At 47.6% G+C, this 16872-nt stretch overlaps 3 protein-coding genes across 3 annotated transcripts; 2 read left to right on the plus strand and 1 right to left on the minus strand.

Annotated features, from left to right (window-relative positions):
- Positions 1 to 713: 713 nt before the first annotated feature.
- slc25a11 (solute carrier family 25 member 11) lies at positions 714 to 4695 on the minus strand. The gene is made up of 9 exons (XM_088015628.1): positions 4483 to 4695; positions 3829 to 3981; positions 3065 to 3182; positions 2743 to 2831; positions 2583 to 2673; positions 2394 to 2484; positions 2020 to 2119; positions 1789 to 1840; positions 714 to 1266 (listed from the first exon to the last, which is right to left on the minus strand). Exons 1-9 carry the CDS (start codon positions 4545 to 4547, stop codon positions 1111 to 1113), a joined length of 915 nt encoding a protein of 304 aa, XP_087871754.1. The 5' UTR covers positions 4548 to 4695; the 3' UTR covers positions 714 to 1110.
- A 668-nt stretch (positions 4696 to 5363) lies between these two features.
- Positions 5364 to 8413, plus strand: LOC148154451 (mamu class II histocompatibility antigen, DR alpha chain-like). Its single transcript, XM_088015659.1, has 4 exons — positions 5364 to 5497; positions 5567 to 5812; positions 6786 to 7067; positions 7520 to 8413. Exons 1-4 carry the CDS (start codon positions 5452 to 5454, stop codon positions 7648 to 7650), a joined length of 705 nt encoding a protein of 234 aa, XP_087871785.1. The 5' UTR covers positions 5364 to 5451; the 3' UTR covers positions 7651 to 8413.
- A 180-nt stretch (positions 8414 to 8593) lies between these two features.
- LOC106913628 (SLA class II histocompatibility antigen, DQ haplotype D beta chain-like) lies at positions 8594 to 16654 on the plus strand. Its single transcript, XM_088015650.1, has 6 exons — positions 8594 to 8695; positions 11171 to 11443; positions 14800 to 15013; positions 15466 to 15533; positions 15674 to 15787; positions 16190 to 16654. The coding sequence occupies exons 1-6, from the start codon at positions 8647 to 8649 to the stop codon at positions 16225 to 16227; spliced, it is 756 nt and encodes a 251-aa protein (XP_087871776.1). The 5' UTR covers positions 8594 to 8646; the 3' UTR covers positions 16228 to 16654.
- The last annotated feature ends 218 nt before the right edge of the window (positions 16655 to 16872 follow it).

The raw sequence follows: 16872 nt of genomic DNA on the forward strand, positions 1-16872 counted from the left end.
GGCCGCTAAGCGCAAAGCGAGGAGTTCAGACGGAAAACTACTGACAAATCATAAAAAACAAAACTTTAAACTGTTAACAAAATACCAGTAAAATACACGAAAATTTAATTATTTAAAATAAAATGAACATTTGTTGTCAAAGCAAAGGGGAGTCATAGCAAAGCTGCCGGTTACTATGATGAATGCTTTTAGCGTTAGCGGAGTTAGCTCTTTAGTTAGCGGTGCTCACCACTGATCAGGCTCTGGTTCTGAACCCTGATGCTCAGTCAGCTCTCTGAGGTGGGGAACCATCAGAACCGGAACCATTTGAGTCCAGTTAGCACCTCTGTTAGCATCATCAGAGCTTCTCCAGGTAAGACGGCCATGTTGGTTCTTCAAAATGAGTTCTGATGGGAAACATGGTCCTGTATCCTTCTTCAGACCAGAACCTCTGACCCAGCTCTGTTCAGCCTCAGGCCCGGTGAACATGAAGCAAAGTCCGGCCCGGTTCCGGTCCACATGCAGGATACACGTCCAGAACATCTTCTTTCATCCAGAACTTCCGGTCCGTCTCCTCAGGTTCTGCCAGAACTCTGTTGGACCGGCTGACTAACCGCCCGGACCGGTTCTGCCCCCTGCTGGACAGGTCCTGACCCAGCAGCTGAACCCACCAACCCGGTTCTGATCCAGAGGATCAGAAATGAATCTTCAGAGTAAATCAGACCAACACAACCTGAGGATAAAAACGCTTTATTTTCCACTCGGTAACCATGGTAACCAGGTGACACCATGATGCTGGGGGGGGGGCGGGTTACAGGTCAGGTTTATAATCTGTCAGTGAACGGTGCTTACATCACAGCCGCAGAGAACTTTAACCCTTTGAGTGTGTGTGTGAGATGGTGTGTGTGTGTGTGTGTGTGTGTGAGATGGTGTGTGTTCAGCTTTAACACTGACCTCACTGAGTTTCCCTCAGGTGAGTTTTTATTTTAAAGCAGCAGAAAAATAAAACATGGATCTGCTGCTGTAACTCCTGCAGACGCTGAGGCTCGTCAGAGTGTGTGTGTGTGAGATGGTGTGTGTGTGTGTGTGTGTGTGTGTGTGTGTGTGTGTGTGTGTGTGTGATGGTGTGTGTTAGCGGTCCAGCACGTAGGTCTTGTAGAGGCGGTTCATCTGCTCCAGGAAGATGAAGGTGAGGACGGTGTGAGGGCCGAGCCGGGCGTAGTACGGAGTGAAACCTTTCCACAGGGAGAAGAAGCCCTCCTTCCCCACGACCCGCATCAGAACGTCCTGAACACACACACACACACACACACACACACACAGAAACAGAGTCAGAAGCAACCAGAGGAAGCAGCAGTACCAACTTCCTGCCCTCTGGCTCAGAGACTCTGCTGCCACCTGGTGGCCAGACGGCCCAGCTGCAGCAGAACCAACCGGGTCCGAATACAGGGGCCTCATGTGGAAACGCTGCGTACACACACAGACCCCGCGCCACCATGTTTCATGGAGCATCAAAGCTCAGTCAGAGCTGGACCTGAACCAGCAGCATCAGAACCTCCTGAAGGCTCAGAACCAGAACCAGCTGGGACCTCTGGGTCGCTCTGCAGCAGATGGCATGGAAACAATCTGAGCCGCCATTTTGGTTCTCAGTGAGAAAGGAGACGGGTGGAACCAGCAGCTGACCCGTCACACTTGGCATCACGATTCATACATCTGAACGCTGTGAGGCCCCTGATGTTCTGGTCTGGGTCAGGACCCGGTCCTGGACCCGGTCCTGGACCCGGTCCTGGACCTGCTGCAGAAACTCACCAGGCCGTTCTTGTACTCTGGTTTGCCATCGATCATCCTCATGTTCTGGATCCTGAAACAGGAGAAGACCCAGTCAGCCGCTTCCGAACCAGAACTACCAGGTTCTGGGTCTGGGTCTGGTTCTGGAACCATCCGGAGATCGCAGACAGAACACAACCATTTCTGACCCAAACATGATGCAGCATCAGAACCGACAGAGATTCTAACGCAGCCTGGACCCGGCCGTCTCACCTGGTCTTGACGATGTCGACGGGCATCGATGCTGCCGTGGTAACCAGACCGCTGATCATACTGGCACAGAAATGGCACAAGATGTCGTCTCCGAAGTAACCTGGAGACACACACACACACACACACACACACACACACACACACAGAGACACACACACACAGACACAGAGACACACACACAGAGACACACACACACACAGAGACACACACACACACACACAGAGACACACACACACACACACAAAGAGACACACAGAGACACACACATCAGATTCAGAGTGGGTTAGCCCGCAGTGTGTTAGCGCTTAGCTCGCCCTGTGTTAGCGCTTAGCTCGCCCTGTGTTAGCGCTTAGCTCGCAGTGTGTGATCCTGACCTGAGTCCAGCAGCGCCTGTTTGGACTGGGAGTAGGAGGCCAGCTGAGCGGCGTTGACCACCACCGCCCGGGCCATGGTGGGAACACACCCCTGAAACACAGTCAGAGGTCAGAGCAGAGGTCATGTGATCAGAGCAGAGGTCATGTGATGGGAGGAGCCCCTCCTCTGCCTGTTTCTGACACACTGACCCTCCACAGCGTGGTCAGCCCCTCCTCTCTGGTGATGCGAGCCAGAGCGTTGAACACGTTGGTGTACCCTCTCCTCTGGTCAGCAGGAAGTCTGCACACACACACCTGAGGTCACACGCACACCTGAGAGCAGAGCAGCCAATCAGAGAGCAGCTCTCACCGCCCATCGGCCGTCATCCTGATCAGAGCAACCTCCGCCGGCGTCCCCACAAACGCTCCGGTGGCGCCGGCCGTCATCCCGATCAGAGCCTGCAGGGGGAGCCACAGGTTACCATGGAGGAACTGGGACCAGGACCAGAACCAGGACCAAGACCGGATCCAGGACCGGAACCAGATCCAGATCCAGGACCGGGACCAGAACCAGGACTACATCCAGATCCAGATCCAGGACCAGGACCAGGACCATATCCAGATCCAGGACCGGAACCAGATCCAGATTCAGAACCAGGACCAGGTCCGCAGCCCGCCTCACAGGATCCGACCTTCAGCAGGAAGTTGGGCGGCCGTCCGTCGGCTCCTGTCATCTTCTCAAACAGGATGGTGTAGATCCCCAGGCGGGTGGTGGTGTAGGTGGCCTGGCGGAGGAGCCCTGCTGACAGGCTGAGAGGACGTCCTCAGTTAGGACAGGAGGGACAGACGGGGGGGACAGGGACACGTCTCTGCACCAGGACCAGCAGTGGCTACATCCATCCTGAAGCTCCTGATCTGATGGCTGATTACTCACTAGCGTTAGCTCTGGACAGGCTAGCAGCTAGCATGCTTAAGCTAGTGACTCGTAGAGTTTCTTTGATGAAAACTTTATTAAAAAACTTTATGCTGTACCACATCTGTTAGCGTCGTTAAACAAAACATCATGTTAGACGCAGTGATGCTCAACGTTTCCTGTGATCCATCATGACACCAACATCAACATACTGGCCAATAGAGCTGAAGTTGGCTTCTGATTGGACAACGCTGAGCGTCTCTAAATATCTGGGGTTTAAAAACTTCAGTACCGAGACTCTACAAACCAGAATATTTAAAAACTGGTTTGTGAAACTATTTGATTAGTGACAGTTCAATAAAGTCCATCATCAGTGTGATCAGTTATCGGCGCCGGCCAATCAGCAGTCAGATCAGAAGCTACAGGACGGACGTAGCCTAATGGAACAGGAAGTAGGCGCCGCATGGAGGAAACGGGTCCTGATGCAGCAGACAGCTTATGGGACCAGTCAGGTCCAGTCTGGACCCCTCTGGTGGTACTGACCCGGTGTAGATGCCTCCCAGTCCTTCGTTCTTCAGGATGGAGAACAGAGCGTGGAAGCTGGTCTTGTACTCACGGGCCTTGGTGCCCTGGCCGCTCAGCTGCATCCGGTTCTTCACCAGGTCCAGCGGCTGGACGAACACGGTGGCCCCCATGCTGCAGGACAGAGAGGGTCCATCAGAAGTTCTGGTTCTGATCTACTGAGCAGAACCTGAACCTTTCTGTGAGCTCAGACAACTGCTGGTTCCATGGCAACCATTGATGATCCCTTGCAGTCAGGTGGGAGGTTCGGAACCAATCTCACTGATTCAGAACCCCCTGGAGCAGATCCAATCAGCTCCAGGAGGTTCTGAACCAATCAGCGCCTCTGATCGCGGCCAGTAAATCAGGTCACAGCGGATCAGGATCTACAGGGACCCGAATTACCGGGCAGCAGATTTAACCTGAACACCGGTCCTGTCAGCTAGCGTTAACAGCTAGCATGTTCTGAGAGTCCGACACCAACATGGTGATAATCCACCGGTAACATTACACTGATCACATAATGATTATAATCCATAACTAGCATTAATCTGCCCCTGACAGCACAGAGGCTCCTCTTCGCCCTCTGACCCCTGACATTAGCCCGTTAGCACCGCGGCTAGCAGCAGCACTTACCCGGCCAGACCTCCGAACAGGAACTTTATGGCCTTCGGAGAGGTCTTCGGCTTTGTCTCCGCCATGTCGACCCGGTTCGGTCGGTGGCCAGCTGCCTTCCTGACGCCTCTGGCCCGGTCGGTTCCTCTGCTCTATCCCCACAACAGCGGCAGCGGCAGCGGCCGAAGCAAGGTGACTCTGCTGGAGCCGCAACACGCGAACGATCCGAAACACACCGGCCAATCAGGAGGGGAGGCGGGACAACACCGAGACCAGCGGACCAATCAGGATACGGGGGCCAAGAGCAAAGCGATGAATGGACCAATCAGTGAGCGAGGACCAAGGACACGAAAATGAACGAAGAGAAACGAGTGGTTTGCTTCGTTTACTGTACGATTCAGTGTCAACTTTAACTTTATTAAAGTTAAAGCAGATTGGTTGAAGTATTGTCTCAGGAGGAATTCATGGGCTGGTGCTCAAATTTTGTAACGCGGCGTCTTTTAAAACGTACTTTACTAGTTAATAAAAAAGAACGTATCTTTAATGTCCGTGAAATGGAAAGTCTTGTTGCCTTCCATATTCACCACTAGATGGCGCTGCTGTGCTATTTGAAGCAAAGTCAAGTTTACACATGCCCTCAACGAGGCAGTTCAAATCGCATCATAAAAACACAAAAAGTCATAAAAACATTACATTATGCAATCATTGTAAAAAGACACTATTAACGAGTGGATGAAAACAAATAGACTTAATGACTTCATTTGAAATCAACAGAGGAGCTGATATTTCTCTGAAGCTGTCAAGATAAGGAGGTGGAGTCCAGTCACAGTCTGACCAATCAGAGAGCAGAACCTGCAGGACTGAAGTCAGCCTGGAGCATCAGCCTGCCTACTGATGACATCACTAAACAGTGCGCTGTGATTGGCTGCTGGATGGAGTGTTTCTGACTGACTCAGGTGAGTTCAGACCAAACGTCAGGGATCTGCTGAAATGGAGCTGCTGCTGCTCTGCGTCCTGCTCTGTGTTTCTGCTGAAGGTAAAAGTCTCACCTCCTCACCCAGGCTGGTTACTGACACTCTAAACTCAGTTTCTGCTCTCCTTTCAGTTCAACATGACAGTTTCCGGGTTATTGCATGTTCTGACACGGATGGATTGAACATGATAACACTGGATGGGGAAGAGGCTTGGCACGCCGACTTCATCCAGGAGACAGGAGTTGATACCCTGCCGGACTTTGTCAGCCATCCAAGTTTTTCAGGGATTTATGAGCAATCTGTGGGGCAACTACAAGTCTGCAAAAATAACCTGAAGATTATCCGTATTGGTCTGAAGGACATCCCAGATCCACTTGGTGAGGAAAGATCAACTCTGCTTCCTTTCCTGTTACAGAAAAAGTTTAGATGAGACTAAACGAGGACTGTGGGAACGTTTGGACCTCTGGTTTCTCCCTCAGCTCCGTTTCATCTGACTTCATCCTCATTTGCTGTTGTACAGTTGAATCTAGATTATGGACGGTTCTGCTTCAGTATCTCTAATCTCTTCAGGTTCAGGTTCATTAGCGTCCTGTAATGCTGCAGCAAGTAAAAAGGAACAAATAAATAAAAAATCAGACATTCAGGGCTCTAAAAATCAGGTACAACACAGGGCATCAAAACAACATCAAATATAAATCCACACAAGATAGGAAGACAGCCAACATCATCATCAACTATTTCTACTAACATCAGTAGAGAAAAATAGAAATGAGTCAATCAGCCCCGTCAGATGCAACTTGTGCTCCTTTAAGTCTCACACTGGCCAGTTAATGTCTGGTTCGGTTCCAGTTAAACTGTGTTGTCATTGGGTCCAGGAATACGAGCAGGAACGTGGAAATGTGAGGCTGCAGGAGCTGAGGTAATCTCTCCAGTGACCACAGCTCTGTCCGTGTATGGTCAGGGGTCCAGCATCTTCTGAATTTCTCAGCATATTTGTTTGTTGATGGTTGCCCCGTCCAATTGGACGTGCTCTTCCACCACAATTAGTAAAACATTTTGGACCTTCAGATTTGACCATGGAAATATTGATTTCCATCTCACCAACTGCTATGGCCTTGTTGCAGATTGGATGAAGTATTGTTGTCACAGGAGGAATCCATGGGCTGGTACTCAGATATAGTTGCTGCCAATCAAATCCCTTGTACTCAATATTGCGTGGTTCCTCTCAAAGATCTTCAAATAGAGATGAATCTAGTTGGGGTGAACTGGAGAAGATCTGGTTGAAGCCACATGAAGGATCTTCTGTTTTCTGTGGCTGTTTAAGGTGATCCTGCATGTGTTTGCTGACAGATCCTCCAACCAGCCTGCTCTACACCACTAACAAAGTGGAGCTGGGAGAGAAGAACATCCTGGTCTGTCACGTCTCTGGTTTCTATCCGGCTCCGGTCAACGTCTCCTGGACCAGAAACGGTCAGAAAGTGACTGAAGGAACCAGCATCAACATTCCCTTCCCCAACCAAGACTTCACCTTCACCCAGATCTCCAGGCTGCAGTTCGTCCCTCAGCTAGGAGACATCTACAGCTGCTCAGTGGAGCATCCAGCCCTGAAAGAACCACTGACCAGAATCTGGGGTGGGTGGCCTTTAACTAGACCAGTGGTCTCAAACTGCAGCCTGCAGCTTTTGGATTAATCCATTCTTCTACACACTTGAATTAAATGTCTTCGCTGCCTCATGCAGTCCAACTCTGCTAATGAACTAGCATTGGAATCAAGTGCTGAAGCACAGAGACATCTAGACCAGTGGAGCCCAAAGTGGGTCCTGGAGGCCCGGCATCCTGCATGTTTTATTATCTCCCTGGATTAACCCACCTGGATCAAATGATGCTCGTTAGAGGCCTAAAGGAGAACGTTGACAGGTTGTTTCTACCACCAGGGAGAGAACTGAAACATGCAGGATGCCGGGCCTCCAGGACCCACTTTGGGCCCCCCTGATTTAGACGTTGGAGGACTGAAGTCTGTCCTGCTGTAGGGAGAAAGCAGCTCAACAAGCTCTCAGTGACTTGTGTCTCTGTTTTGTCTCCAGATGTTGACGTGCCTCAGCCCGGCGTTGGACCCGCGGTGTTCTGTGGAGTCGGTCTGATCGTGGGTCTGCTTGGGGTGGCGGTCGGGACCTTCTTCCTCATTAGGGGGACAGAGCTGATTGGTCGAGGCTGATGGGTTCATGGATCTCTCTCCTGCTGTTCTGGCATCGAACACTGAACTGTTTCTCATTGTGGATTCATCAGGAACTTTGACAAGTCCAATCAATATTAATTCTCCTGGACTCATAAAGTGGCTCCATGATCTTTACTAGAAATATGACAGAAATATTATTGAAGCTCATATTCCTCTGGAACGTTTCACATTTTCACACTGATGTTTTTCTTCTCAGTTCTGGACAGAATCAACCAGGCTGTCAGACTTTATTTTGGAAACATACTAATTATTCTGTTACATTTTCAGCACAGCAATGTTTTTATGAAGGGTTAACCTGAAACAGCTTTGTAGTTGTTGGTAATGTAGCTGTTTAATTAGACGCTGTGTAGAGCAGTAAGTACAGCATCTATCTGACTGATTTCTGTGATGAGGCCAATCTCTGTGTGGGTTACATCTGTATAGTGAGAAAAGAGCAGTTAACCCGATCGGATCTCATTCTACCTGCTGACTGAGATCAGATACCAGTTTTTCCTGTTACCTTAAGTGTCTGTAAAAAGTTAAGCTTTCATTCCTAAACCATGATGGTTTTATCACACTTTCTGTACTTATCGTTGGTGAATGTGTTTTAGAGAGCTGGTCCTTCAGGTAATGTTTGTTTCTGGGTGAACTCTGACCTGTAGGTTCAGATCTCCATGTCTCAACCTGCTGGTGAAGCAAAACGTTTACATTTTTCTGCTGGCTGGTCCTTAATGTGTGGTCTGAAATAAAGCTCTAACCCAAATGTTAATGTTCAGTTTTTCTTTTTTAATGAAACGAAACTTTAAAAATAAGATGATAAAATCTCAGTCTACAGTTCTCAGTTTAATTAATACTACAAAAATAACAAAGGATTTTGCCTTCATCTGTTTCCATCCTGTATGAGATTGTTCTGCCAGGTAACACATCAGTCATGACGTTGTTCTGGTTTTTCCAGTAGTTCCTCAGGTGGCTCAGTTCGTCTCCTGACCTGGAGGAATGGGTCCCTTTCTGGTTCTGATCCTCCTGGTTCTGGTCCAGGCAGCAGGTAGGAACCAAAACCGTGATTCATGGGCAGTGATGATGTCAGTAACACGTTACTTTACTGTCGGACCACTCCTTCCAGTAAGGAGTAATCCGACGCGTTTCTATTTCAAATCCAGTAGTCGGATTAAAGTTACTGATTGAAATCACTTTGCGTTGCTATTTTCTTTTGGAATTTAATTTTATTTCCTCTACGACCGTTTCTATGCGACAGCATCAGCAGCGACAGAAACAATGGAGGGAGATGCTCATTTTGTTGCTGGAAAGGAACTATTTTTAGTTTCTGTCATCAAGTCCGATGATTAAAAGCGGCTTTGGGCTTGTTTTGTTCCTAAAGTCACTTGCAGATTTAATGAGTCTCAGGTTGGACTGTTGGGCTTGGAACATAAACTCCAGTTAGTTTTAGTCCATCATTTCTCTGATGATCCGTCCTGCTGCGTCTTTGTTGATGTGAAGTTAATATTTTACCTCTGAATGACGTCGAGCTTCGCGTTGCGCTCCAGAAAACTGCAAACATCCTTTTCTGAGACATTGTTTTGCTAACTTAGCTTCTGACCGGAGCTTCGGACGTTTGGACAGCAGTGCAAATCGCGACACCGCACCTACTGATGGCACTTCCGGTGGCAGGTGTCATTATGCGCCACAAGTGCCACTGTTTTCAGGGCCAGCTGCCAGCCTAGACACTTCAAACCTGGATCAGATTATTTTCTATTAATAGCAGAATAAAACCATCTTTGAGATTTGTGAAACTTCACTAAAGATCAGATTACTATTCATATATGCTCCATGCGGTTTTTTTTTCTAATTCAAAACCACTTTATTAATCCCAATGGGAAATAAAATGTTGGTGTAACTCATTCATTTTTCAGAGTTATTGTAGATGGTGATGGCTGTTGGAAGGAAAGATCTTTTGCAGGGGTCTGTTAAGGGAAGTTTCACAAATCAGAAACATGATTCTAAATATTCTACTATTAGAGCAGAATAATTTAGTCCAAGTTTGAAGAGTCTAGGTGTTGCAGATTTGGAATTAGACCAGTTCTACTGAGATCCAGATGCAAATAAGTGGTAAAATCAACATTTACTTAGGTTTCACAAATCAGATAAAAGTTTCACAAATCCCAAACATGGATTAAAATATTCTCCTATTAGAGCAGAATAATCTAGTCCAGGTTTCCCTCTCCAGCCTCTTCCAGCTCCTCCAGGAACCCCAAGCCGTTCCCAGTCCAGCAGAGAGACATCGTCCCTCAGCGTGTCCTGGGTCTCCCCTCCTCCTGGTGGGACATGAACTCCTCACCAGGGAGGCGTCCAGGAGGCATCCTGACCAGATGGCCGAGCCTCAACTGGCTCCTCTCGATGTGGAGGAGCAGCAGCTCTACTCTGAGTCCCTCCTGGATGACCGAGCTTCTCTCTCTAAGGGAGAGCCCAGCCACCCTGAGGAGGAAACCCATTTGGGCCGTTTGTATCTGAGACCTCGTTCTTTCGGTCATGACCCAAAGCTCATGACCATAGATGAGGGTGGGAACGTAGATCGACCGGTAAATCGAGAGCTTCGCTTTTTGACAAGTATGCCCACTCCTGCCTGGTGCCTCTCACCGTGGGCAACTCCAGAATGGAGGTACGTCCAGCCCCTCTCAAGGAGACTGGTTCCAGAACCAGAGCCATGCGTCGAGGCGAAGCCGACTATTTCTAGTAGGAACCTCTCAGCCTCACACACTAGCTCCGGTTCCTTCCCCACCAGAGAGGTGACGTTCCACGTTCCAAGAGCTTCTTCAGCCGAGGATCAGACCGCCAGGGTCCCCTCCTTCGGCTGCCGCCCGTAGCACAATGCACCCGACCCCTTTGGCCCCTCCGACAGGTGGTGAGCCCATTGGAAGGGGGACCCACGTCTCCTCTTCTGGCTGAGCCCGGCCGGGCTCCGTGGGTAAAAGCCCGGCCACCAGGCGCTCGCCATCGTGCCCCACCTCCAGGCCTGGCTCCAGAGTGGGGCCCCGGTGACCCACGTCCAGGTGAGGGAACATCAGATCCAAAGTTTTCATGCATCATAAGGGGTCTTCAGGCTGCACTTTGTCTAGTTCCTCACCTAGGACCTGTCTGCCTTGGGTGACCCTTCCAGGGGCATAAAACCCCAGACAGCATAGCTCCTAGGATCATTGGGACACTCAAACCCTCCACCACGATAAGGTGGCAGCCCAAGGAGGAGTCTTTTTTACCGAGATAATATGGATCATATCCTAAATGTACGCATAAATTTTCGAGATGCCTCGTCTGTTCCAGCCTATTTAGGGCATTAGCTACTAGTTGTGATCAACTTTGCTTTATTTGAACCGGAGAAATCCACTTCCGGCCCTCCATCTGAGTTTCGCAGGTCATCCGGGTCACGTGACTGAAACCCAGCAATTGGCTACTTTATAGAGCTTAAGAATGCAATAAACTCTAAATGTTGAAGATAACCATGAGTTCTGCATGTTTTCTTTTCCAGATGGTTTTGAAGTTCATTCAGTTTTCCGCTGCCTCTTTAACTCCACGGAGCTGAAGGACACCCAGTACATCTACTCCTACATCTACAACAAAGTGGAGTTTTTGAGATTTGACAGTAACATTGGGCTCTATGTTGGATACACATCGTTTGGAATGAGACAGGCAGAGAACTTGAACAACAATCCTGTGGCTCTGAGCAGCAGGCGAGCTCAGAAGGAGGTGTTCTGCCACCACAACTCCGGGGTCTGGTACAGAAATATTCTGAATAGATCAGGTGAGTTCATAAAAACAGTCCAGGGCCATAGGTGACCCTGGATTGGTCACCTATGGCCCTGGACCCATAGCCATAGCCTCCATGGGGCCCTAAGCCAAATGTGGTTTTGGGGCCTCTAGTTCTGCTAACAGTGTGGACCGGCTGCAGTCAGCAGTCCGATCATCAGGTCATTCACACACCTGCTATAAACTGACTGCATCTCTGGCTGTTTACATTATATACATGTATAATATAGGACACATTTATTGGCCAGCTGATTTATCTACCAGTTGATTTCTGGGCGCCAATTTCCTTAACTTAGGGGGATCGTGATCTGCTGATACTTACACATGAAGCCCATCTTATTCCCTGATCTTCATCAGTAAAGGTTTATAAATCATCCTCTGTCCTCTTCTGCTCTGCAGTGAGACGTTTGACTGACAGACCAACCAGGTCTGAACCTTTACAGTTAATATTCATCCCACTGTTGCAACTTTTTAAAGATCGGTAACCAGGGATCGGCCAGAAAACTGCAATCGGTGCAGCTCTACACACATTCATGACATAAATAAATTTCTCATAACGTAACTCCAATAGCTAAAAATGAAATTTATACCAGGTGAGTCTTTCTCCCCTGGAATGTGGACCGGTACCGGTACTGGACTGATTCTGAGCCTTAATGATTTTAACAGAAGTTTTTCATAACTTAGAAGTTGATGTAAAAATAATGTTTGTTTAGCCACAAAATGCTTCTGCTCAGCAGCAAACAGCAAATCCCAGCTACAGCACAGAGCAGCTCATCCATGTAGCCTGACGTAGAAACATTTAGCTAGACAATGTCAAACACTGAGAAGTTTTAATTATTATTATCAAACCTTATCAAACTCGGCGTTTTGAAGCCAAAATACCTCAGAAATATACAGAACCACCATGAGAATCAACTCATTTACAGTTTAAACTCAGTTTCACACAGAGAGCCTAGCATAAATGTCTGGCTGTTGAACTGGACCGGTCCAGGTCGCTATCAGGCTAATTTCTATTAGCAGCTTTACTAATCTTTACATCACCAAGGCTCATTAAAACAAACCTTTATCTGGGCTTTTTTCTGTTCTTCCTCCTTCTTCTCTCCCTCCCTGAAGGATGAGTCCTTTTCCCAGACATTGTTTTGCTAGCTTAGCTTCTGACCGGAGCTTTGGACGTTTGGATGCTCATTGCAGCTCATGGTACCGGCGAGGCTGCGGTACCTACCGCGGCCACCAGGGGGCCCCAAGAGCAATTTACTTACAGGTGCTGGTCATAAAATTAGAATATTGTGATAAAGTTCATTATTTTCCATAATGTCATGATAAAAATTAAATTGTCATATATTTTAGATTCATTGCACACCAACTGAAATATTTCAGGTCTTTTATTGTTTTAATTTTGATGATTTTGGCAAACAGCTCATGAAAACCCAAAATCCCTGTCTCAAAAAATTAGAATATTATGAAAAGGTTCTCTGAACGAGCAATAAAAATAATCATCTGAATCAACAAAGTAACTCTAAACACCTGAAAAAGATTCCTGAGGCCTTTAAAAACTCCCAGCCTGGTTCATTACTCAAAACCGCAATCATGGGTCAGATTGCTGACCTGACTGCTGTCCAGAAGGCCATCACTGACATCCTCAAGCAAGAGGGTGAGAAACGGAAAGAAATTTCTGAACGAATCGGCTGTTTGCAGAGTGTTATATCAAGGCACCTCAGTGGGAAGTCAGTAGGAAGGAAAAAGTGTGGCAGAAAACCCTGCACAACGAGAAGAGGTGACCGGACCCTGAGGAAGATTGTGGAGAAGGGCCGATTCCAGACCTTGAGGGAAGCAGTGGACTGAGTCTGGAGTAGAAACATCCAGAGCCACTGTGCACAGGCGTGTGCAGGAAATGGGCTACAGGTGCCGCATTCCCCAGGTCAAAGGTCAAGCCACTTTTGAACCAGAAACAGCGGCAGAAGCGCCTGACCTGGGCTACAGAGAAGCAGCACTTTGGACCACTGTTGTTCAGTGGTCCAAAGTACTTTTTTCGGATGAAAGCAAACTTTGCATGTCATTCGGAAATCAAAGTGCCAGACTCTGGAGGAAGACTGGGGAGAAGGAAATGCCAAAATGCCAGAAGTCCAGGGTCAAGTACCCACAGTCAGTGATGGTCTGGGTGCCATGTCAGCTGCTGGTGTTGGTCCACTGGGTTTTATCAAGGGCAGGATCAATGCAGCAGCTATCAGAAGATTTTGGAGCACTTCATGCTTCCATCTGCTGAAAAGTTTTATGGAGATGAAAATTTAATTTGGTCTGGAATCGGCCCTTCTCCACAATCTTCCTCAGGGTCCGGTCACCTCTTCTCGTTGTGTAGCGTTTTCTGCCACACTTTTTCCTTCCTACTGACTTCCCACTGAGGTGCCTTGATATAACACTCTGCAAACAGCCGATTCGTTCAGAAATTTCTTTCTGTTTCTCACCCTCTTGCTTGAGGATGTCAGTGATGGCCTTCTGGACAGCAGTCAGGTCAGCAGTCTGACCCATGATTGCGGTTTTGAGTAATGAACCAGGCTGGGAGTTTTTAAAGGCCTCAGGAATCTTTTTCAGGTGTTTAGAGTTACTTTGTTGATTCAGATGATTATTTTTATTGCTCGTTCAGAGAACCTTTTCATAATATTCTAATTTTTTGAGACAGGGATTTTGGGTTTTCATGAGCTGTTTGCCAAAATCATCAAAATTAAAACAATAAAAGACCTGAAATATTTCAGTTGGTGTGCAATGAATCTAAAATATATGACAATTTAATTTTTATCATGACATTATGGAAAATAATGAACTTTATCACAATATTCTAATTTTATGACCAGCACCTGTATTTCCTTTGTCTATAAAATAATTTCTACATACATTATCAAATATATATTATTATAAAAACAAATCACTTCATAGTGAAACTGTGTATTTTTGATACAGAAGTTAATTAAGAAGTCCGACCGTCAGTGGAGTCGTCAGTTCAGCAGAGGCAACAAGTTATGACGAAAATAAGTCATTAAATTGTTTATAATATCATATAATATAACTATATAGATATACATGCGTTGTCATGGTTTCAAAGTGTATTTAAACCAGGTCTTGATACTTGATACATTAAGTTTCAAAAACAAAAAGAAAAAGTTTCCCCACTTCGCCTGGATGAAAATACAGTTTTGCATTTTGTCTGTTAATTTCAGTTTCTGCACTGAGGAAGCTGAACACTAACTACTAAACATTTCCCTAAGGATCAAAGCGACTGCTCTGGGTCAAAGGTCATACAGTTATAATCAGTAAATGTTGACCTGAGCGTCTCTAACTCTCCTCTTCTTGTCTCAGTGGCGCCGTCCGTCACTCTAAGCTCAGCGGCGCCCCCTGCTGGTGGCCATCCCGCCATGCTGACCTGCAGCGTCTACGGCTTCTACCCCAAACAGATCAGAGTCACCTGGATGAGAGACGGACAGGAAGTCACTTCTGATGTCACTTCCACCGCCGAGCTGCCAGACGGCGCCTGGCTCTACCAGATGCACTCCAGCCTGGAGTTCAAACCCAGGTGAGACCAGGTAACAGGTAACACACACACCAGGTGAGACCAGGTAACAGGTAACACACACACCAGGTGAGACCAGGTAACAGGTAACACACACACCAGGTGAGACCAGGTAACTGGTAACAACACACCAGGTGAGACCAGGTGGGCTCCAGGATGACTTTGTCTCCTGAATGTTCCTGACTGAGGCACAGCAGGAGGATCTCAGAGAAAAGCTGCTACATAGATAAACTGATTCCTTTAAAATATCCCAGAGGCGGTTCTAACCCGTTTAGGGCCCCGGGCCGACTGCCTTTCTGCCCCCACACACACTAAGTTGATTTCTCAGGATCTTTGGATTGGGGGTGAAGAATGTGGTGCTTTTGCACTTTGACATTCAGATCCTCTGGTGGAGGTGGGGGGGTAACAGACTCAATCCTGCTGGTTCTGACCCGGTTCTGTTCCTGTCTCTGCAGGTCTGGAGAGCGGATCTCCTGCAGGGTGGAACACGCCAGCCTGAAGGAGCCTCTGGTCACCGACTGGGGTAAGAAGGACGATGGAGACACCTGGGGGAGGGACACCTGTCCACCTGTTTTTACCCGGGGACAAGTAGAGACATGTCCACCTGTCTCTACCCGTCCCCCTCCTGTCCTAACTTGTCCTCCTGTCCTCTCTGTCCCTCAGACCCGTCCATGCCGGACTCAGAGAGGAACAAACTGGCCATCGGAGCTTCAGGACTGATCCTGGGTCTGATCCTGTCTCTGGCTGGATTCATCTACTACAAGAGGAAGGCCAGAGGTCAGAACCAGAACCAATCAGAACCAGTTGGAAACATATAAAAAGCAGAGCCTGTGGTGGTGCAGGGCAAAGCACAACCCCTGGATGGAGGCCTTGGTCCTCATGCTGGTGGTCGCAGGTTCGATTCCCAGCCTGGTGACATCTGCTGCATGTCTTCCCCGTCTCTCATTTCTCTCTTTCCTGCTGAAATACTTTCAAATCTTTAAAACTTAAAGCCAGAGCCTGTCCATTTTTGCACCACGTGTAAACGCGTCTGCATCCTTGCAGGTCTGAGAGTCAAGACGTCTCATTCAGTCCAAACCAAACGGCTGGGAGGAGTAAATCTGTTCATGAGGCAGGATGCTGAACGGTTCTGAACCCCCCATTTCTCACTCTGTTCTCTGGATTTTTGTTCCTATTCAGACCTGGTCCCCGTCCCCACCTTTGAATCCAGATCCTGATCCGGGACCAGAACCCAATCAGAACCCGGTCTGCAGAAGCTGAAGTTTGTTCTGGACTCTTCGGTCCAGATAATCCGCTGCTTCTCTCAGGAAGGTTTCCAGGTTTAATAATATTCACTTTCTGTGATTTTCTCTCTGGTTTTTTATGAAGAGCAGATTTTTCATCAGGTTTTAATAACATCTGAAGTCTTTATTCAGGCTTGAAGGATAAAATGTCAAACCAGGAAATGCTGTGAAGATCCAGAAGAAACGCTGAATCGTTTGCTTTGATGGAAGATCGTTTTTATGTAAAATGTTAATTTCTGCTGTGATTAATGTTGGAGAACACAGCAGGTCCAGATCAGATGCTCATCATTATGTGTAATTTGGTTTATTCTTCTGATTTCTAACACTTTGGAGTTTCATAATAAACAACAATTACAACAAAGATGGAGCCTGTGGAAGAACTTCTATGTTCTGGGAGGCCACTACCATATTTCCCAGGATGCTTAGCGGCATGTTTTGTGTGCTGCTTTGACCTTCCTCCATGTTGCAGGGCAGCTCTGCTGTTTGTTTCTGCTGTCATATTCCAGCCACAGGTGGGTTCAGCTCTGTCATGGTGGTGAATTCACAAATACATGTAGACGAGGCAGATAGAAGATTTGA

The sequence above is a fragment of the Poecilia mexicana genome, unplaced genomic scaffold (assembly GCF_051168715.1).
Source record: "Poecilia mexicana isolate PSO_F unplaced genomic scaffold, ASM5116871v1 scaffold_18, whole genome shotgun sequence".
Taxonomy (NCBI): domain Eukaryota; kingdom Metazoa; phylum Chordata; class Actinopteri; order Cyprinodontiformes; family Poeciliidae; genus Poecilia; species Poecilia mexicana.

Bases quoted from the DNA above. Each gene is read 5' to 3' on its own strand.
- slc25a11 (XM_088015628.1), bottom strand. From the start codon at position 4,547: ATGGCGGAGACAAAGCCGAAGACCTCTCCGAAGGCCATAAAGTTCCTG. The intron at 3,982-4,482 runs GTAAGTGCTGCT...TCTGTCCTGCAG, and splicing joins CTGTTCGGAGGTCTGGCCGG to CATGGGGGCCACCGTGTTCG. The intron at 1,267-1,788 runs GTGAGTTTCTGC...GTGTGTGTTCAG, and splicing joins CAGAGTACAAGAACGGCCTG to GACGTTCTGATGCGGGTCGT.
- LOC148154451 (XM_088015659.1), top strand. From the start codon at position 5,452: ATGGAGCTGCTGCTGCTCTGCGTCCTGCTCTGTGTTTCTGCTGAAG. The intron at 5,813-6,785 runs GTGAGGAAAGAT...GTTTGCTGACAG, and splicing joins GGACATCCCAGATCCACTTG to ATCCTCCAACCAGCCTGCTC. The intron at 7,068-7,519 runs GTGGGTGGCCTT...TTTTGTCTCCAG, and splicing joins ACCACTGACCAGAATCTGGG to ATGTTGACGTGCCTCAGCCC.
- LOC106913628 (XM_088015650.1), top strand. From the start codon at position 8,647: ATGGGTCCCTTTCTGGTTCTGATCCTCCTGGTTCTGGTCCAGGCAGCA. The intron at 8,696-11,170 runs GTAGGAACCAAA...TTTCTTTTCCAG, and splicing joins GGTTCTGGTCCAGGCAGCAG to ATGGTTTTGAAGTTCATTCA. The intron at 15,788-16,189 runs GTCAGAACCAGA...GTTCCTATTCAG, and splicing joins CTACAAGAGGAAGGCCAGAG to ACCTGGTCCCCGTCCCCACC.